Source organism: Dipodomys merriami, unplaced genomic scaffold (genome assembly GCF_024711535.1).
Source record: "Dipodomys merriami isolate MVZ:Mamm:240054 unplaced genomic scaffold, mDipMer1.0.p SCAF_12, whole genome shotgun sequence".
Classification (NCBI taxonomy): Eukaryota; Metazoa; Chordata; class Mammalia; order Rodentia; family Heteromyidae; genus Dipodomys; species Dipodomys merriami.
Window position 1 is genome coordinate 5,753,944 of NW_027202493.1, and position 21,812 is coordinate 5,775,755.

General features: G+C 51.5%; 1 protein-coding gene across 2 annotated transcripts in view; it reads right to left on the minus strand.

Annotated features, from left to right (window-relative positions):
* The window catches only part of Adgra2 (adhesion G protein-coupled receptor A2), a 42,703-nt gene extending 21,120 nt beyond the window's left edge, over positions 1–21,583 (minus strand). Inside the window, exons 1-2 of one of the 2 annotated variants that reach the window (XM_070016186.1) lie at positions 21,044–21,583; positions 5,835–5,906 (exon numbers count right to left, since the gene is read on the minus strand). In XM_070016186.1, the coding sequence (XP_069872287.1) occupies positions 5,835–5,906; positions 21,044–21,303 (332 nt within the window). In that variant the 5' untranslated portion in view covers positions 21,304–21,583. The remainder of the gene's footprint in view (positions 1–5,834; positions 5,907–21,043) is intronic. The other variant, XM_070016187.1, reaches the window with a different exon arrangement.
* Positions 21,584–21,812: the final 229 nt, after the last annotated feature.

Here is a 21,812-nt window from a genome sequence, read left to right on the forward strand (position 1 = left end):
GTGTTTGAGTTGGGGTGTGTGTGTATCTGTGCGTCCACATTCAGGCAGGGTGGGGTGGTACAAATTGGCCTTCTGGCCCCTACAGACCTCCCTGCTTGTGGGTTTGAAAACCAAATTATAGGTTTGTTGGCCGCAGAGCAGCTTGCCCTGGGCTTCATAGGCTTCCAGTGCTCTCTAGAAAGTGTGGGCTTGCTATAAGGCAGGCCAGACACTTCTGTAAGTACAGAGGCCATGTGCTGGATTTGGGAGACAAGCCCTGGGGCCCAAAGAAACCCACCATCCCAGCCTCCCCCCCTCCCCCCCCCCCCGACACTCCTATCTGCCTCTACTATCATCCTTTAGGTATTTATTGAGCACATACACTGTGCCAGGTACTGGCACTTCCACAGCTGTCCCTGAACCTGTCAGCCTTTTTTCCTGGGCCACAGCAGTGCCAGAGCCCAGGGCAGCTTCGGTTGGCCATTCCTCCTCAGTGTTGTAAGGGATGGGAACACAGGGAGGGACAGAACCTCAGGCATCACTCTTGGACCCACCCACAGATTAATGGAAACCACCTGGCCTGTGTGAGTGAGTCCCAATCCACCCCCAAGCCTCTACTTGCCTGCTTTCATTCCCATGAGCATCTGCTTCTAATGAGTGCCCGAGCACCCGCTGCATACCAGCCCCCAGGGCTCATTAATCTCATTAGGCAATGACAAATCATCCCTAGGCTGACCAGGCTCCCCTCCCCAGGCCTTTTTCTCCACCTCCCACAAGCCTCTGCTGCAGGCCCTGTCCACACTGAACCATAAACCAGAGTGCATGCAGACTATTGCTCCACTGGTCTCTTCTGTAACTGGTAGGGTCTGTGGTCTAGGGGTGTCTCTCTGTGATCAGAACACCCCTGGAAAGAGCTGGGAAGGTGGCTCAGTGGTAGAGTGCTTGCCGGGCATGCATGAGGCTCTGGGTTCCATTCCTCAGAACCACATGCACAGAAAAAGCTGGAAGTGGCACTGTGGCTCAAGTGGTAAAGCGCTTGCCTTGAGCTGAACAGCACCCAGGCCCAGAGTTCAAGCCCCACGACCAAAAAAAAAAAAAAAAACACCCCTGGAGCTCCCAAAGTCTTCTCAAGACTTTGTAGTTGATGAGGGATCAGAGGTAGCAAAGGATCATTTATTTCTGGTGATGTGGCTCAGTGGAAGAGTGCTTGCTTAATACATATGAGGCCTGGGTTCCATCCCCAGCACCACAGAAGAAAAGGGTATGGCAGGGGTGCTCTGATGGATTTATATTTTAGATCTATCATTACCTGGACATGCTGAGAAGTTTGGATAACTCTATAAATGACAAACACCCAGTCCAACTTCTTGCAAGTTGGAGTTCTTCCAAGGTCAGGACACCTAGAGGAGGGCTCAGGGATAGGCATTCCTGGGCTGACCATTAACCACCTCTGCTGGTCCTGTTACAAGTTTTCTGGTCCATAGTACTCAACTCTGGGTGAGTCCCTAGCTCTACTCCCTTAAGATCCCCTCAGACATATTCAACTGAGTCTACTCTGTCTCCCTTCCGCTGTCCTTCCTGCCAACCCTAACACATATGTTACCATCTACCTGCCTACACCCTTCCCAGCCTCAGTCAGAATCCTACACCGTAAAACAGATAGCAGAAAAGCCTACTGCCCACTCTTAGTTAGCATGGTGACCTCCCACATTTACACATGGCCCACTCGCAATGGTTTGAGGAGCTCTCGGCACCAGGAGGCACATTTTAAAGTACTCTGGACCTAACAGTGCAGTAGTTAATAGCCTAAACCCCAACTTCCAAAGGTCTTGCTGCCTGTAGACTATGGGATAGTAAGCTGCCTCTTCTGACTCAATGCTTTAACACTTCTAGAAGTGGGCTACAGGATTTCGAGTCCTCTCCTCACCCTGGTGATGGTTTGTTTTGTGTGTCAGCTTGGCCAGGCTATAATACCCAAGTGATTTAATCAAACACTAATCTAGCCAGGTGCAGTGACCCACACATGTAGTTCTAGTTTACTTTGAAGACTGATGCACAAAGGGTCAGGTTCAGAAGTTGAAGCCAGCCTGGGCTACATAGCAAGACCCTGTCTTAAAAACTATAAAAACAAAACAAAAAACCCACAAAAAGCCTGAACATGAGGGTACCTGCCTGTAATCACAGAACACAGGAGGTTAAGGTATGAGTTAAGTTCAAGGCCAGTCAAGGCTACACAAGGCAAGACCCTGCCAAAAAAACAAACAAAAAAGCCCGAAAAGCAAACAATCACAAAATGTCATTGACCTAGACCCTGTGAAGGTATTTTTGTGGATGAGGTTAAGACCTACAATCGTTATCTTTTTTTTTTTCTTTTTGTCAGTCATGGGGCTTGAACTCTGGGTGCTGTCCCTCAGTTCTTCAGCGTAAGGCTAGCACTCTACCACTTGAGCCACAGAGCCACTTCTGGTTTTCTAGTGATTTATTGGAGATAGTCTCACGGACTTTCCTGCCCAGGCTGGCTTTAAACCATGATCCTCAGATCTCAGCCTCCTGAATACAGGTGTGAGCCACCGGCACCAGGCAAAATCAGTTATCTTAAAGAGATTATCCCTGACAATGTAGTCGAAAGTCTTAAGAGGAAAAACTGAGGTTTCTTGGAAAAGAAATTGTGCCTCCAGACAGCAGCAGCACCTGCTGCCTGATTTTCAGGTCTACTGGCTTGCCTTGTCCTCATTTATATCAACACAGTAGTAGTCAACAGAATGGGAACCCTGTGCCTCACCATCCCGGTTCAGACATTCTCCCGATCCTGCCATACACAGCACACCCCTCTGCCTGGAAACTCCTCCAGAGAGCCTGCCCAGGGTGTAGCACTGAGAGCACCACTCACATCCAAGAATCACAAGATTTTTTTTTCTGAGGGGAGTGCAGCATGTTACTGGGTATTAAACTCAAGGCCTCACGCTTACTAGGTAGGCACTCTACCACTTGAGTCAAAGCCTCCAGCCCCCTTTTGCAGGCAGCCTGGACTGCAATCTTCTTCCTTGTAGTTCCTCATGTCACTAGGAAGGACAGGTGCACAGCAACGCTCCCAGTCATTGGTTGAGATGGAGTCTTGTGAACTTCTTTTTACCCAGGCTGGCCTCTAATCTTCACCTCCCAAGTAGTTAGGATTATAGCCTTGAGCCACCTTGCCTGGCCAGATCACAGGATTGAAAAGCCACAGTGCCTCCTGCATATTTTTACTATGAGAACACTAAAGCCCCAGCACTGGCCCCCGCCCCTGATCACTCTGCCCTTGACTCCTATCACTTTTCTTCCCCTTGTTCCCTTTCACTCACACTCTCCCCTTCCCCTTCCTCCTCCTCCTTCTCTTCCTTCTTTTTGGTTTCTTGCCATGTTGCCCAATCTGGCTTCAAACTCCTAGGCTCAAGTCATCTTCTTGCTTCAGCCTCTTTAGGAGCTTGGACTACAGCTGTACACTGCCTGGCGTGTCCTTCTCTTCTGTTTCTCAAGCACAGGTATTTCCTAGACTGGGCCTTTGTCATGACTGCCATCTGGTCTCCATGCCTCCCTCCAGATAGCTATGCAGCTTTCTCTCTCCAGCCCTTCAGGTCTGGATCACCTGATCAGCAAGACCTTCCTTGCCCTCACTGCATTAAATAGCACCCAACCTCTTGCCTTCTGTTTCCCTTACCCTGATTGATTTCCTTGTCCCTCAACACATGACAGGTACTAGCTGTTCCCTGGGCTCTGGCAGCACAGGGGAGTGACATGGAGGCAGCATTTGCACTTGGTGGGCCCCAGGAACAGAGCCCAGCACATGGTGAGGCTCCATAAACATCTGTCAGATGAGTGAATGGAGTGATTCATAGCGGCAAGGGCTCACGCTCAGGGTTGGGAATTCTTGCTCTAGTGCCCTTTCTCATGCCCGTGCTCCTCCCGTACCCACGGCTCAGCACTGAGGTGATGCCCATCTCTGGTGAGTCTCTTGATTGTCCTCCACACTAGAGTCTTTCCCATGCTTTCAATGCCCCTGCTGTGTGGGCTCCTGGTGGCCGACAGAGGGCTAGGATTCAGTACATTAACATGCAGGGGAGTGGGGGGTGGGGGAACTCATCTTTTTATCCTCACCAGAAAATTGTGCTCCTGGGACTACAGGACCAAGGGAAGGGGGCAGCTTGAATGAGAGGATGGGGGATCGGGAGGATTGCAATGAGATGACCTGAGGCTCAGAGCAGTACTTGCCTACTGGCAGTACCTGAGAAGGAGTAACAGGCAGGACTGGCTCATGGGGAATGGGAAGGAACCAGCAATTCAGCTGCAATTCATCTTCCTCCAAAAAGCCCCAAAGGAGCATTTGGTTTCCGGCAATTGCTGTCTAAGACCAGGCCTGTCCAAAGGAGGATTCAGCTCCAAATGCTTAATGATTTGTAGGAGGATTTAAATGTTCCCCATTGAACCTAAGATGTGGAAGTGCCTTGGGGACTAGGACCACTCTGTTGTGAGCTGCAGAGCACAGAGCCGTGTACATGGGTTGCCCTCACCAATCAGGACTCCCTGAAGTTCCAACCCCAAGCCTGCCCCACATTGGGATTTTCTGCCAGTATGTGGACTTGGATGCTGGGCTGGGTGGGGGTGTGGGATTCTCATAGAGTTCTGAAAATACCACATCATGTTAGACAATCTCCAGTGTCCTTAAGCCTTCCAGACTTCACAGAAGCCTCCCTTGAACTTGACAGAAAGAAGCCCCCCAACCTCCTTAATACAGATGTAACTGGCATCATTTGAAGTCTCCACCATACTCGAGTCTCCCATTGATTGAACTATCTTAAAGAGTTTGAGCAAAATGGTATTAGACCTTGCCAAAGGCCCTGGTGAAGGACCTGGGCATGTCTTACCACAGAGATTCCAGAGAGGATTGGGGGTGAGAGAAAAAGCAAGAATCCATCTTCAGGAGAGACAAGAGAGAGGTGGAGAGAATGCGGACACAATGTGGTTGGTACAGGCTGTGGTTCTGAAAGCGTGCTAGTGGAAGAGGGGATTCTGAGGGACTGATGCTAGCTTCTCACTTGGCAGCCTAGTGCCTTGCCCAAGTGGTAGAGTCAGATGTCCAGCTCAGGCTTATCCCACCTCTCCCCTGTACTCTGAACACCCTTGCTGTGGCTGAGTAGAGCTCAGGCCTTTTGCAGGCATCTGGACAATGCACCTCAGCCTCTAGCTCCTCCTCACTTTTCCCCCAAACTGGCTGCAAACAGACCTCAGGGGTCCTCAGCCTGGTGGAGGGGTGGGGGTGGAGGGAGGCTTCAATTCTGGTTGGGCTGGTGGGCCCAGGCAGCCTGCAGGATACTGCTGCCCTAGGTTGCACCTTTAATCCGGGGCAAGGGTGGGGGAGAGGAGGCTGAGAGAATCAGCTTGGCCACCCTCAACCCAGAACTCGGCCCCCCTCCTGCCTTTGTTTGTTGATTTGTTTTTCTGGAAGAAGGAAAGAGGCCTCAGTCACATTAAGGCTCTCTCAGCCCTTTCATGCTGAGCCCCCAGCTGGGAGGAGGAGGTCAGCTAAAGCACTCAGCCCTCTCAGCTAATTGCTCATTAAAGAGCGTTAATGAGATTCCCTTAGCTCCTCCCTGCCTGTACAAGAGAGGACTCTCTTCTTAGCGTTCAGTCACCTGCTGGCCAGGAGCTGATCTCTCCCAGCTCAGCCCAGCCCACTCTGTCCTTAGCTGCTAGTCAGGTCCTAGCTCTGAGGTGGACCTGCAGGTCTGTGTTCACTCAGAAACCAAGATTTCTCAAGCTCCCCACAGCCAGTTTGCCCCCGTGGCCGACACCTCCCCACCCACCCTCTTAGCACTTACAGCTTTTCCAGGAGAGACAGTCCCAGGAAGGAGCCATTGCGGAGCACAGTGATCTTGTTGTTACTCAAGAGCCTGAAGGAAGAACACAGACAGAGGGTGCTGTAAGAGGCCTGCCCTCAGGTACAGCTGCAGTGGGACCCAGGCTCACACCAGGCATTGGTGTAACTATCCCTGGAGGTGTGCAGCAGATGCCCCACTCTCCACTCCAGAAGACTTAGAGTGAACAGTGCAGACACGATACAGACATTTCACTGCCCCGAGTCTTCCCACAGACAGGATTTGACTTGGGACTCTATGTGCAGGTAGGCTGAGCTCCTTTTCAACTCTGAAGCCCTGGGACAGACATCACCATCATCATGGTTGTCACAGAGCCACCCTTGTTCCAACTTCCTGCTCTATATCCAGAGCAGAGTGGAGTTGTGGAGGTGTGTGTGTGTGTGTGTGTGTGTGTGTGTGTGTGTGTGTGTGTGGTGTGGGGGAGCCCTGGGACAGACATCACCATCATCATGGTTGTCACAGAGCCACCCTTGTTCCAACTTCCTGCTCTATATCCAGAGCAGAGTGGAGTTGTGGAGAGGTGTGTGTGTGTGTGTGTGTGTGTGTGTGTGTGTGTGTGTGTGTGTGTGTGTGTGTGTGTGTGTGGTGTGGGGGAGCTGACCTCATCGGGGCCAGGATTTGGCTCCAGGTAGACAGGCAGCCCAGCAGTTCTGGAGAAAGGTAGTGTCCCTTGAACACACTCCCCCCTGGAAGCCAAGGACTCCACAAGAAGGTGACTATGGAGAGCCCGGGTTTACTGCTGCTGTACCCCTGCTTCTCTAAACCTGTCTGCAGCCTGGCAGAAGACTGATCAAGCCTAAGGCTGCTCCAGGCTTTGTATTGCCCACTCTGAGTTTTGTTTATTTACTCATTTGTGTTTAGAGGAGATTTCTGCCTGCCCATTCAGCCTTTCCCTGCCAGAGTCCCACAGGGAAGAGGGAAGTTCAGACTAGCAAAAGGGCTCATCTTGGACAGTTAATTGCTTATTAGAAAGCTTTAATGAGCCTCTCAGCTCAAACTCTTGCCTGCCCTGGGCTGGGAAGAGTTTCCTTTTTTTTTTTTTTTTCTTTTTGTCCGATGCCCTGACTCAAACTCTGTATCTGACGCTTTTGCTCATTGGCTGGAGCTCTACCACTGGATCCATGCCTCCAACCTCAAGAGTTTCTTTTATCAGTTCTTACTTGACGGAGTACTGAGCAGAAGGCCTGAGGATCAGACCTCAGGCATTCTCTAGAGTGGGCAGCCGCTGGGCTGGGCAGTTAGGGCAGGAAAGGTGACTAGGCAAGAAGAGCAGTCAGATATCTGCCAGACTTCCTGGAGGTGGGTTGGAGGATCAGCCCAAGATGAGGCGGCCTAAGGCATCCACTGGGCTAGCTGCTCCTTCTTCATTCTCTCTCTCCCTCTCTTCCTCCTCCTCCCTTCCTCCCCCCCCCCATCCCCTCTCCCCAGAGATCAGGACTCAAACTTGTTAACTGACCCTTTTGCTCACTGACTAGAGCCAGCCAGACAATCCCCTTCACTTTTTTTTTTCTTCTTCTCTAAAGTATGATGCCTGAGACAAGCATGCTACCAGTGAGCTACAGCCCAGCTTCCTGCTCCATCTTCAACAGGTTCCCAGATAATGGCCAAGATGGAAGTAGATGGAGGTGGCTTTCTGTGTCCAAGGAAAAGGATGGAGTTTTCAATCTCCTTTCCTTTTCCCCCTTTAGATATACTTTCTCCTCCCTTCTACTCACAGTCTATGGTACCTCCAACTGTGAGAGTTTCCCACAGGACATGAAGAGTGACTCAGGGAGTATTGCTGGGTTTCCAAAATACACACACACAAACACACACCACCACCACCACCACCACCACCACCACCACCACCACCATCATAGTCATCATCATGTTGCTATTTCAAAAGGCATATACAAGGGCTGAGGATATAGCTTAGTGGAAGTGCAGTTGCTTACTGTGCATGAGATCCTGGGTTCCAACCCAGCACTGAAGAAAAAAAAATTTACTCACAGTACTTTAATATAAAAACAAGAGCGTTGCTGGGCACCAGTGGCTCACGCATGTAATCCTAGCTACTCAGGAGGCTGAGATTTGAGGGTTGAGGTTCAAAGCCAGCCCAGGCAGGAAAGTCCAGGAGACTCTTATCTCTAATAAACCACTCACAAAACCGGAAGTGGCACTATGGCTCAAGTGGTAGAGCGCTAGCCTTGAGCTGAAGAGCTAAGGGACAGCGCCCAGGCCCAGAGTTCAAGCCCTATGACCGACCAAAATAAATAAGTAAGTAAGTAAATAAATAAATAAATAAAAATAGAATATGAAAAGGTTTTCCTACTTCACAATCCCCAAGATTAAAACCTAGGATCCCCATATGAGAACCACGTTCAAAGAGGTTCAGAGGGCTCAGCCCAGACGATCAGTCATCACCCCTCACCCCTTGCACTTTACTAAATACTTCAGCTTACAGCTGGCCTTAGAAATAAAAAGTAAACTGCAAATTCATATGTCATTTTAAATTTTCAAGTGTTACATTAAAACAAAAACTTAAAAAATAAAGAATTAGCTGGGTGCTGCTCATGCCTGTAATTCTAACTACTCAGGAGGCTGAGATCTGAGGATAATAGTTGGAAGCCAGCATGGGCAGGAAAGTCTGTGAGACTCTTATCTGAAATTAACCACTAAAAAGCCCAAAGTAGAGCTATGGCTTAAGTGGTAGAATGCTAGCCTTGACCATAAAAACCTAGGGACAGTTTCCAGGCCCTAAATTCAAGCTCCAGGTCTGGCACACACACACACACACACACACACACACAAACACACACACACACACACACACACACACACACACACAAATAAAAAGAATTTTATTGTTGGCCATGGTGGATCATGCCTACAATCCCAATTGCTGAGAGATCAGGAGGATCAGCTTGAGGTCAGCCCAGGCAAAAAGTAGTGAGACTCCACCATCTCAATTAAGGAGCCAGCCATAGATGTGTGTGTCTATGACCAAAGGTGGATGACCAAAGGTAGGAGGATCACAGTAGGAGACCCACCCAAATAAAACATTTGAGACCCTGGCTGAAAAAATAACTAAAGCAACTGGGTGCTTGTGGCTCACACCTGTAATCCTAGCTACTCAGGAGGCTGAGATCTGGGCATTTCCATTCAAAGCCAATCTAAGCAGGAAAGCCCATGATACTCTTATTTCTAATAAACTACCAAAAAAGCTGGAAGTGGAGCTGTGAAGTATAGCCTTGAGCAAAAGAAGCATAGGGACAGCACCCAGGCCCTGAGGTCAAGCCCCAGGATTGGCACCACCACCAATAACAAAACCTAACGCCAAAAAGGGCTTTGAGGTATAACTCAAATGGTAGAGTGCTGGACTGGAAGGCCTTGACTAAGGCCTAATTATTGTACACACGAGTATGTATGCGTGCTTGCACATACATACACACAGCCCATCTCTCCATAGGATATTATCATTTCAGAATGTAATTAATATGCAAAATCAGGGGCTGGGAAGGTGGCTCAGTGGTAGAGTGCTTGCCTTGCAAGCATGAAGCCCCGGGTTCCATTCCTCAGTACCACATACACAGAAAAAAAACTAGCCTTGAACAAAAGAAGCTCAGAGACAGTGCCCAGGCCTGGAGTTCAAGCCCTAGGACTGGTACACGTGGATGCGTGGGTGCGTGTGCATACACACACGCAAAATCATTAATAGGATACTTTTCTTCATTGTATGTGTACAGTGTCATGGGAATTGGAATGTATTGTGTTCAATTGGAACATCTCAACTGACAGCCACACTGGTAAGTATGCATATCTGTCTGTAGGGCCAGAAGGAGAGGGTGGGAAAAGATAAAGGAGCCTTTGAGTCAGGTCCTGATGAACCTCTAGCCCAGAACAACTCATCTCTAGACCTGCTAGGCTGCAGGGCCAGCTCCCAGCCACATCCACCCAGTCTCCTCAAGAGCCCAGATTTCTTTCAGGCTGGGCCTTCTCTGTCTTCCTCTTAAGACAGCCTGTATGTGCTGGGAGAGGGCACAACAGGGCTTGGGGGCAGCTACAGCCCACACTTAGGCTTAGCGAGCCCAGCACAAACTACAGCCCTGAAGTCTCAAATCACAGGTTTTTTTTCTGGCTACAGAGAACGTATTCCTGACCTCTACCCTCCCACCCATGCTAAAGGGCAGGCTTCAGAAGACAGAAGTTCATCATTTTCTTGCCATGGATCCTCTGGCCTCATTGCCAGCTCTTGGACAGATAACTGTAAGGATCTTTTGCCTTAACTACCTAGAAAGTTCTGAGGAAATTTACTTTAGACATAGATTATCAGAACAATGCCCTCAACTGTGTCTGTGGGTTTTGTTCTCAAGCCGGTAGATCTGGGGATTTTCTTTTATTGGTTCTGGAGATGGAACCCAGGGTCTTATATATGCTAGGGAAGGACTCAGCCCTATGTCTGGGGGCTTCTTGAGCAGGTGGGAAACTGGCAGTTAAGGACTGTGGATGGGGTAGATGAACACACTCCATGTTCTCCACCTAAGGAGGAGGAAAAGGTGCCCATGATTTGAGGTGGTCTCATGGAAGGAAAATAGGCAGGATCTCCATAAGAATTGAACCAAGGGACCAGGGAACTTTAAGCCTAGTTAGTTTGTGCAGCTGTCCCAGACACAGGGCCAGCCAATCCCAACCCCTCACCCACCCCACACCAGGCAGACTCCCTTCTCTGCCTGCACCACCTTCTCAGGCTACTGCCTCCCAGGGAGCCAGCCTGGCGGACCTCCTTCCAACCACGCCGCCCTGTAGGCACCGCAGAGTCCTGGTTTCCCAGCCAAGACTCCAGCTTCTTTCCTCCCTCTTTTTCCCACTCCAACCTCAAGCTTTCTATGGGAAGGAGGCCCAGTCCCTGGGGTCCCCTGTTCCTTACTCCAGAGTTTGATATCTGGCCAAACAGAAGGGGCACACTCAGTCCATTCCAGAACTCTTTCCAAACTAGGGTCTTATTTTAGGGAAAAGAAGTGAGCAGAGTCACCACAATTGAGACTGAAGGCCAAGGGAGCGAGTGGCTGGCGTCTACAGAGAGTCCCTGTGGCCTCTGGGCAGCCGCAGGAACTCACCAGATACCACCCTGACATCAAAGGTGACCCTACAGGCATCACATGACCCTGCTCTGTGGGGCATGGAGCCAGCACGTGCCTGTACTGAATGATTCTCCCAAGTGCTGGCATACATGTCAGCCCCTCTTCCAACCATGCAGACAAGGGGGGGTAGGGGCCGGGGAGAGGCACAGCTATGACACTGGGGATCTGTACTCTCTAGAGAATCCAAGATGAGTCCAGATCCCTAGCTGAACCAGTCTCTCCTCAGGATTCTAGAATCTCCAAGCCCGGCATCCTGCCCCACACTTGCTGCTGGTAACTTGGCAATGTCTTTAGGAGACAAGCAGTTAGGGAAAGAGGTGGTCTGCTTGTTGATAGCCCACCCTGAACTGGCCAGAGGAAACCATAGCTCCCAGCCTGTCCTTTATACACAGACCCTTTGAGAATTTTCAGGACCCACAAGAATGTCTGGAACCCAAAATACAATCACTGGGGATAGAGTACTTGCTTAGCATTCACAAGGCCCTCCAACACCATGAAAAAAATGGATAAGGGCTGGGAAGGTGGCTCAGTGGTAGAGCGCTTGCCTTGAATGCATGAGGCCCTGGGTTCGATTCCTCAGCACCACATAAGCCAAAAGAAAAAAGCCGGAAGTGGCACTGTGGCTCAAGTGGTAGAGCACTAGCCTTGAGCTGAAGAGCTGAAGGACAGCGCCCAGGCCCAGAGTTCAGGCCCCATAACCGGAACCCCCCCCCAAAAAAAAAAAGAAAAAAAGAAAAAAATGGACAAACAAATGCTACAAAAGTGGACATTAACAAATGCTTAATTACATACAGTAAATGGTATAACTTATCAATAAACAGTAATTCTTGTGTTTAAAGACAGTTTAGTATGGTTGATAGGACATTAGGGTCTTCAAGAGACCCTCTGTCCACAGGCGCTGTGGCTGTACTTCTGTGTATCCCCTTCCCTCCAGGTGGCTCTTCATGTCCATTTAGACTAACAGCTGGGCACATAAATGTTGGAGAGGTTATGCAGGGTGTCTTGTCCACTCCTGAAATTCCTTACCATCCCTTCTCTAGACTGGAAGCCTGTCTAGTCAGCTCCAAACACCTGCAGGCACTAGAAGTCCCATGTAGGGCCTTCCTTCCCAGGTCCTGAGACTGACTGTCCCTGAACTCAGCCTAGTAGTAGGGCCAGCTAGGGAGGGTAGGCTGTAAATGACAGTAGTTTAAGGACAAGGCCTTGCGCAACTACTGCTTGTCTGCTGTGTGTGTGTGTGTGTGTGTGTGTGTGTGTGTGTGTGTGTGAGAGAGAGAGAGAGAGAGAGAGAGAGAGAGAGAGAGAGAGAGAGAGAGAGAGAGAGAGAGAGAGAGAGAGAGAGAGAATACTAGGGCTTGCACTCAGGGCCTCTCATTCTCACTTGGCTTTTTTTGCTCAAAGCTGGTGTTGTATACCACTTGAGCCATGCCACTAATTCTGGCTTTTTGCTCATTGAATAGAAATAAGAATTGCTCAGATTTGTCTCCCTAAGCTGGTTTCAAACCCCCATTCCCCACTCAGTATCCTGAGTTGCTAGGCTTACACAAGTGAGCTACTGCCACCCAGCCTTTGTCTGCTTTTTCTTTTTTTTTTTTTTTTATGTCAGTCGTGGGGCTTGAACTCTGGGCCTGGCTGCTGTCCCTCAGCTCTTCAGCTCAAGGCTAGTGCTCTACCACTTGAGCCACAGCGCCACTTCCTTTGTCTACTTTTTCTAAACTACCTTTTCTTGTCTGCTTTTCTCTAACCACCCTGTGGACAAGGGCACTCTATTTATCGGGGTAGGCAAAGCTTAGAAACTAGGGCTCAGATGAGAAGGACTGGCCTTGAGTTTTGGGATCAAATCTAGAAGCAGAAACCTAAGAAAATGTACCACAGATATGGGGGGGGGCGGGTGATGAGAGTGGGTTGATGGAGGCTTGAGGGTCCAAGCACCTTCACTTGAGAATAAGGAACTAGAGCCTACTGTAATGTAGACTGTATGTTCATTCATTTACTCATTCCTCACATAGAGCACCCATGTGTGCTCAACCCTGGGTGACATGCTACTGCCATGAACACACAGACAAACAGGGTATCTTTTCTCTGTGTGCCAGTACTGGGATTTGAACTCTGAACCTTGCCTTTTTTTCTGGTGCTCTACCATTTGAGCCACACCTATACTTCTTATTTTTTGCTGGTTAATTGGAGTTGACTGAATTTGTCTGCATAGGCTGGCTCCACTGAGATCTCAGCCTCTTTTAGGATTATAGGCATGAGCCACAGGGCGAGTTTATCCTTGTCTTTTTCTTTTTCTTTTTTCCTATTTGGACATGGAATCTCATGAACTTTTCTTCCAGGGCTGGCTTCCGACATCAATCCTCCAGATTTCCGCCTCTTGAGTAGCTAGAAATACAAGTGTGTGCTGCCAACATCAGGCTTACTGATTTACTGATTGTGGTACTGATCATCAAACCCAGAGCCTCTTTGCACTAAGAACATATCCCATCACTGAACTACACCCTCTGAAACATCCATTTATATTTTAAAATAGGTATGATTTCTTTAGCCAAAAATTTGGTAGGATTTTACACCCTGTGTGGACAAGGTGAAGAAGGTAAATTGCCAATTTCTCTGTGTGTGTGTGTGTGTGTGTGTATACATGCACACACACTGTATACTCTGTAGAGTGTGTTTCCCTCCACCTTCTTGAAGGGAAATTTGTCAAAACAACATGTGTCAAACCTGGACCTAGTGGTTTACCAATGTAATCCTAGCTACAGGAAAGCTGAGATTGGAAGGATTATGGTTTAAGACTAGCCTGGGGAGAAACATTCAAGAGACCCCTATATCAGTAGGCACTGGCTGAATATAGGGACAGAGTTCCCTGACATGGGGTGCTCAGTGGACAGGGAGTTTACTGTTGTAAACCCTGTTGTTTACAAGTAAGCTGTGTTGTTACAAGTTGGGGGGGGCAGTTTCCTTCTCCCTCTCATTTCTCCCCACTTCCTACCCCCATCTCCAGGACAGAGCACCTAGCCTCTCCCTAACTAGCTTGGTGCCATTGTGTGGCCCTCTGGGACAACATGGCCATCCTGAGGGGTGGCAGAGCTTAAACACCTGGACAAACACTTGAAACACTGAAGTCACTGGGTCAGGCTGACTCCCAGCATTCTGTGCGGTCACTTGGAAGAGGATGGATTGGTGGATCTGTCCTGCCCTGTCCCCAGTATTTCTGCCCGACGTGTGTCCTCCATATGTCCACTGTGTGGGGCTCTGTCCCTCCCATGTTGACAGTGAGCTGAGGATGCCTGCCAGGTGGAAAAGTCTGACTAAAGCCTTTGTCACTGAACTTCTCAGAGAGGTATTCCCAGCTAGGTTGTGTTGTTTTGGTTTGGTTTGGGTGCTTTTGTTGTTGTTGTTGTTTTGAGATAGTTTCTCATGTGTAGCCCAGACTGGCCTGGAACTTCTGAGCCTTCCAAATACAGCATATATATATGGATAGCTATATATATATATATATATATATGCATATATATGCATGCCTGGCTACCAATCAGACTTTATCAATAATAAAACATTTTTATTTTCTTGTGTGATAACTTTTTAAAAAAATATCTCAAAAACCCAGCTCAAGTTCAGAAAAGGAGAGTTAAGTTTTGGGTGCCCTCAAACTCCAGTGCTATGTGCTTCTGTGCCCAGCTGCCTGGGGCAGTGAGGAGAGCCTCTGGAGAGAAGCTTGGGGAGTTTCACTGTCCCCAACCCTCCAAGCCCTACTTCATGGGAGCTGGCTCCATTAGCTGGCCTTGCCTCTGTGTTCCCACTTGTTGAAGTGACTAGGGGTCAGGAGTCCTGGGGTCTAGGTATGACTGGCTGATTAGGAACTGTGTGAGCTAGGGCAAGTTAGCCCCTCTCTGGGGGTGGCCCGCTCAATATAGAGGAGACCCTAACCTTGTCTTTGGTAGTCTGTCCCATCCTGGGGCCCGAGTCACCTTAAGTCTGAAGTCACAGTGTTTCTGCCTCACCACACAACTAACAGCCAGGCCTGGAGTGAAGGCGGCGGGGAAGGGGGAAGCCAGGAGGAGGGGCACGCGCAGACCTTGCCTTCTCTTTCCAGCTGGGAGCCGTCTGGCCCCGGTGAAGGCTGGAACTCCCTCCTCAGGCCACACTCTCCGCCCCACTGCCTGCTCCTCTGTGACAGATGGGTTCCCCTGCCCCTCACCTGGCCCCATCCATCTTGCATATCCCCTTAGCTCCCCCACTGGGGCCCTCCCTGGCTCCCAAGGGAGAGAAGGAGGCAAAGCCTGGGGGGGGGGGAGGGGGGGGCAGGTCCTGGGAGGCTGCCTGAGTTCGCTCACTCAGTTTCTCTGCTGTCTCCTCTCCTTCTCCTCCCCCTCCATTGCCCAGTCCTAAAAGCAAAGGAATGTTCTGGAGTTTGGGAAGGATGGGGGGGGGTGCACAGAAGGGAGGAAGGGGAGGAGGCAGCCTCGTCCTGTCAGTGTCTGAGCTCTAAATAGAACACAGAGGCTGGTCTGGGGGAATGAAAATAAACAGCCCCTCTAAGCAGCCCTTCCTAGCAGTCACCGGATTTTCCTTCTGGTCCCTCAGCCCAGGGCCATTTCCCTCCTCTCCCCTCTTCTTGTGTCCCCTTCCAGGGCAGTCTGTATCTCAGGAAAGATGGAGAAGCTGTGTGGCATAGGCGAACTCAGTTCCTCTCTCTGGGCTTTGGTGAGAGCAGCTAGCCCCCTCTCCCCACCCCTTTCACTGAGTGGAAAGACCAGGATCAACTCAGCAATGGCTGGAACTTTTTTTCTGGCAGAAAAGGGTTCTTATCCCAATGGCTCCCATGTGGGATAAACTTAGAAACACTCTCTCCCTTTAAAAACATGACCCCACATTTAGGGGTCAATCTATGGTTAGTTTCAAATTACATTGGTTTGCCTCTGCCTTTGGGGGGAAATTCTCAGACTCACCCCCAGGACTAAGGTTGCCCCTTTCCCGCTTCAATCAAGGGATGATGTACGGCAGCCAGCAGCAAGGCATTTCTTTGGGGCTCAGGACTGGCTAGGTTCATAGACATCTCCTGATTAACTCAGGCTAAATGACCCCCTCTGGGTCCTAACCCTTTGGGGCTGAACTGTAAGTACATCTGTGGGACTCAGCTGATGGCCTCTCGACTGTCCCAGCAAACTGGGGGATTGATTCTGTTCTCTCTCTGAGACAGGGTCACCCCACCATCTTGCACCTGAGGATGCCTCCAGGCAGGGTTTTCCAAGGCCCAGAAAAATGGCAGCCAAAATTGCCAGAGCCTGGGCACCCACCTCTAAAGGAGGTGGAGGGGAAGATCCATCTGAGTCCCTTGTTTCGAACTAGCAGAGGCAAGGGGTTTCAGAAGCCCACCTGGAATGCTGTCACTGGTAGCTGCATCCTAGAGGGTAAAGGGGGTACTGGAGTCCCCTGGCTTCCCTCACCTTCTCTGTCTCAGCCTCTTCCCTCTTTTCTTTCCTTCTTTCTCTCTGCTTTCCCCCTCCCCCTCCTCTGTTCACAAAAGCTCTCTGTACACAGCCACTTCCTCTGGCTGCTGTCTCTGAGCCCAGACCTTATGAGAACCATATGGGGAAAGAGGGTGGACGAGAAGAGGGTGGGGGAAGCCGGCTGGGCCCGCCTCTCCAGCCAGCATCTTTCCACCGCCCTCGGCTATGAGCATGGCGCTTGGCACACTGTGCCCTAACCTTCTCTAACTGGATCCTTGTGGCTTCATGCATGAGTCTCAGTCCAGAGCTGGATGGAGGCCCATAGAGAGATCCACACAAGAACCACCTCCCTGAGGCACGGACACTCAAAGCACAGTAAATAGGCTATGTGGTATCCCCACACCACCCATCTCCTACCTCCCCTCCCACTGCCAAACTCCCAGCACAAATAACCAGCCAGAAGCGCCTGTAATCCTAGCTACCCAGGAGTCTGAGATCTGAGGATCAAGATTCAAAGCCAGCCTGGGCAGGAAAGTCCTTGAGACGCTTATCTCCAATTAACCACCAGAAAAAGTGGAAGTGGTGCTGTGGTTCAAGTGGTACAGCACTGGCCTTGAGCTGAAGAGCTCAGCGACAGCGCCTAGGCCCAGCTTTCAAGCCCTATGACCAAAAAAAGAAAAAAAAGGCAGTGTGGGCATATCTGATTATTTGATTGCTAATGACCCCTTCTCCCCAGTATCCCTATCCCAGCAGGCCATGCGGGAGGCTTTGCCTGTCTCATGCCTGCCCTCCTTCTCACCTAGCCTACAATGGTCTCAAGTCAAAAAGGCCTGGGCCTGCTGGGAGAAGGTGGGTTTTTAAAGTAGTTTTTGTACTCTCTATGCGACTATGTAACTGCAACCCCTCTTCTTACAAGAACAAAAAAAATTAAAGTAGTTTCTTAATTAAGTTCCAATGGCTTACACCTATACTCCTAACTACTCGGGAGGCTGAGATCTGAGTATCATGGTTGGAAGCCAGACAGGAAAGTCCATGAGACTCAATTAAACAGTAAAAACCCAGAAATAGAGCTTTGTCTCAAGAGGTAGAGCTCTATGCTTGAGCAGAAAAAGCTAAAGGACAGTGTCTAGGCCTTGAGATCAAGTACCAGTATTGGCACAAAATAAAAATATAAGTAGTTTTTGTGTCCAATCAGTCCCCAAATCCAAGTAGGACCTTCTTGACAGAAATGCTAAGAGAACTCTACTAGTTAATCCCTCACTGATCCTACCTGGTGCTATCTCTCCACTCCCTCGGTAGCGGCCTGTTTGCTCAGCAGTAAGAGTAGGGGCAGGACTTGCTTATCTGTAAGACCCTGTTTCGAGCAGACAAAGTAGGAATTTATGACACTCAGAGGCTACTCAGATGACCTGGGAGGTCTTCACGGGAGATCCTCACGACTTATCTGATATCAGCCCTGTTCTGGAATTCCTTATTCTCAGACCCTTCCCCCTTCCCTCCAAGTCCCAGAGCTGAGAACCAGAGGGCAGGCCCTCAGCAGCTGCCCAGAAGTAGGGGGAGGCATACTGAATCCTCCTACAGTCAGCTCCTCCACCTCCCTGTAAAAAGCCACCAACTCTGGGACCTTTCTCCTCAGGGGAGGCCCATAAAGACTCCAGCTCTGGACAAGAGTATTTGTGCCCACAGCTGCCTTGCATACTAGGTTAGGAGGCTGGGGGTGGGGCAGATGGATCAGGAAGGAAGCCAAGAACTCAGCTTTCCTGGAAAACTTCGAATGAAAGTCCACAAGAGGAGAAAATTAAGGGAGAAAAAAAGACAAAAAAAAAAAAAAAAACCCAAAACAACAAAACAGAAAATAAGCAAAAGGGTGTGGGGAGAGGGAATAGAGTCTACAAACATAGAAAGCGGTGTAGAGATAGTAGGATGGAGGTAAAGCAGGCTTGCTTAGTGAGATCAACACGATTGTTCACAGAATCCCTTGGAACTGGCCAGAGCTCTCTGTAAACTAGGAAGGGAAGCCCCTGTAGACAGGGACTTTATCTAGCACTTGGAGTCCCAGCATTCATTGTCTTCTAGGCTTTCTAAGGTGGAGTGCTAAGTCCTGGGAGGATGAATGGGGAAATAAGAGATTCCTGGGGATGTAGGGGTGATGGGGATGTTGAGGAAGGAGAGTAGTTACAATGCAAACATAGCTCAAGTCCTGTTGCTTGCCCCAGGTGACAAGTCATAAGGTGAAAGGGAAAATCTATGTGGAAAAGAAATTAGAAGAGGGTAGAAGAGGAAATGGAAGGCACATCATTTTCTCCCTATTGTTTGTTTTGAGAAAAAGGATACTTATGTAGACCAAACTTGCCTCAAACTCTCAAGCCTCCTACCTTCAGCCTCCTGAATGCTAGAATTACAGGCATAGAATTTATAAGCCCCAACATACTCTTGGCCTTGTGTTCTGCTGCCTGGTAGAAGTGGCAGCTTCTTCCAGCCCTTATCTTCTTTCTCTCAACATTCTGGGGCATGGAATGCTAGGACAGAACCCCAAGGAATGCATGCTCAGCTTCTGCTGGAGAATCTGGGTTCCGTTTTCTTCAGAGGCCAATTTGGGGGCTTAGGAGACAATACCAGGATCACAAATAATGTGGGGTTAAGAAACATGTCTGCCTGGTAATTCAGTTGAACTCAAAGTTGGCAAGCCATGAGCTTCTCAAGGGCTCCCAGGTCCTATCTGATCCTTTGTCACTATGGGGATGTACAGCCAAGCTGGGAGGTGGGGTGGGAAAGGTACCTAAGGCAGCTAGGTCAGAGGCTAGAGAAGAAAAGGGGAGCCTTTCCTCTAAGGAGGATTTGGGACGGGAAGATGAGCTAGGAGTCACATCTGCTGCCACCCTGTCACAATATATTCTCACCAACGATTGGCCCACTCTCTCCTTGGAGTGGCGTCCATGGGAATTTGCCACGGCTGGAAAGCATTAGTTGCCAAATCATTTTAAGATGTACTACAGAACCAGTTTTCTACCCCCCCTCCTCCCCTTCTGCTTTGGCTATGTTAGGATTCCCTAATTCTGACCAACAGACACATAGGGATCACTCAAAGGAGAGTGTGCACAGACACAGAGCGTGCGTGTAAACACACCCCACTCAGCACTGAACTATCATTGTGTGGCTGTGGCTTGCACAGACCCCAGCCCCACTATTCCACACAGCCAGCCTTTTTATTTTCCTCCTCCAGAGGTGAGTGGGCTCCTGGGGAATGCCTAGGCCTGAAGGGACCCTTGGGCATCAGTGCACACTTGGGGGGTTGGGGTGGGGGATGTGGTGCTGAGCTAACGGCTGGTCCCTTCTCTGCCATTGTCATATCCCTGAGCTGAAGGAGATCAGAGAGGGCAGACATCACGCCTCTTCTCCAAGGCACACATGCACACACACCCCAGCTGGGAAAAACGCAGGCCAGGCAGTAAACGTCATAGGCTGACCAGTTGTGTCCTGTCAGGAAGCGGGCAGCCTCTGAACTCACCCAACCAGAGGCGTTACTGTATTGTTCTGGACACAATCGAATGGAAGTAGCCAGCCCCAACTCCGGGCAAGGTGGGTGGAGAAACAGTTGCCACGAGGGTCAGGAGGGCAGGGAAGGGGAAGCAGCTTTTAGGACAGGAAAGTAAGGGGCAGCCGCTAGGACGCTACCCTCAAAGTCCACGGCGTGAGTGGAGCTCTCCGCACATGGTCAGTTCAGGAAACCGCGGGGCTGCGGAGGGGTCGCGAATGCTGAGACCTGGGGTCAGGTTGTGCCGCGGAGCCCTCGCTGGTGGCCAGCAAAGCAAGGGCTAGACGGGGCCCTGGGTTGAAATGAGAATCGCAATCACAGAAGGAGGCCAGGAGACACGCGCCTCCCTTAACCGTTTCTTTCTTCCTGATCTTTGCGCAAAGAAGGCAAGGTGTCCAAGCTCGAAAGAGCTCAAAAGAACAGACAGGGCCGCAGGATCGGGCACAAGCTCACCACACAAACGCTCACAAGTGGGAAAGGGGACCCAAAGAGGAGTCGGGGCGCTGGGACCTCACGCAGACCAATAGCACCAGAGTCCCCAAGGATAGACGACGTTTCCAAGCTCACCCTCCGGGCTCTCGTGAGGAGTCGGGCTGTTAGACCGACCCACAGGCCCGCAGGCCCAGGGAAAGGATGGGGTTGATCCCAATTGGAGGTGCCAGACCCGCCCGGTAAATCCGGGAGTTTCCTCCGGAGATTCAGCGGCGGCGGTTAAGGACCGCAGTCACTCATTGGGCCGCGGGCGTCATCTTTCAGCAGCCCTCTCCACGCCCGCCCGCTCGGGTCTCCAAAGTCCGAAACCAGCCTAGGCTTAAGAGGAGGAGCGCGGACCTCCCGCTAGCGCGCCTCCCACCCACCTGTGCAGGTGAGCGGCGCGCGCCGCGCCTCGCCGGGGGCGCACCGACGCTCCCCCCGCTCCGGGCTCCACAAGCCTCCGCCCGGCCTCGACGTCTGCCAGCTCCCCGGCGCCGGGCCTCGGGCCTGTCCTCAGCCCCCCCACGTCTCGCCCTCCCGCACCTCCGTTCGTGCAGTGGGTAGGGTACTCACAGGGTAACGGTGCCGTTGGGCAGCAGGCTGGGCTCGGGAGGCTCTGGGAGGTCTCCGCCACCGCACACCACCCTTCTGCGCGCCAGGTTGGGGGCGCCGCTGCCCAGTCCCTTGGGCCGCTCCCCAGAGCACTTGCAACTGCGGATGGGGACGGGGCAGCCGGGAGCACCCCCAGCCTCGGGCGCCAGGAGCAGCAACAGCAGCAGCGGCAGCGGGAGGCTCGCGGACGCCCTCCGCATCCTGCGTCCCCCCAAGCCCATCAACCCATCGCCCCGCGGGGACCCGCAAGCGCTGGGGCCGGGCTGCGCTGCCGGCCGTCGGGACCCGGGCGTGCGGGGCGGCGCGCTCAGCGGGGGCCGGGGGAGCCCGAGGGAGGGGCGGGGGGCCCTGGGCGGAGGCGAGCCCTGGGGTCCCAGCCGCCGCGCCCCGGGGGCATGTCCTGCGAGCTCCCCGCCGTGGACGACACGGGCGCGGCTGTCAGCGCCGCGCGGGAGGCCCCGGGCGGTGCGGCCCGACTCTCAGCGCTTCGCGCTCCGGGGCTGGTGGCCGCCCGGCGTCCGTGCGTCGCCGACCCGCTCTGCGCGGGGCTGGGACGTAGCGGACCGCGCTGGTCTCCCGCTGCCGCTGCCGCTGCCGCCGCCGCCGCCGCCGCCCCGTGCCATGGATGGGGGCAGCTCGGCGCCGCGCCGCTCCCGCCGCCTCCAGCCCCCGCCCCCCCCCCCTTGCGCCTCGCCACTCCGCGAGGCCCTAGCGCCTCCCGACCTGCAGC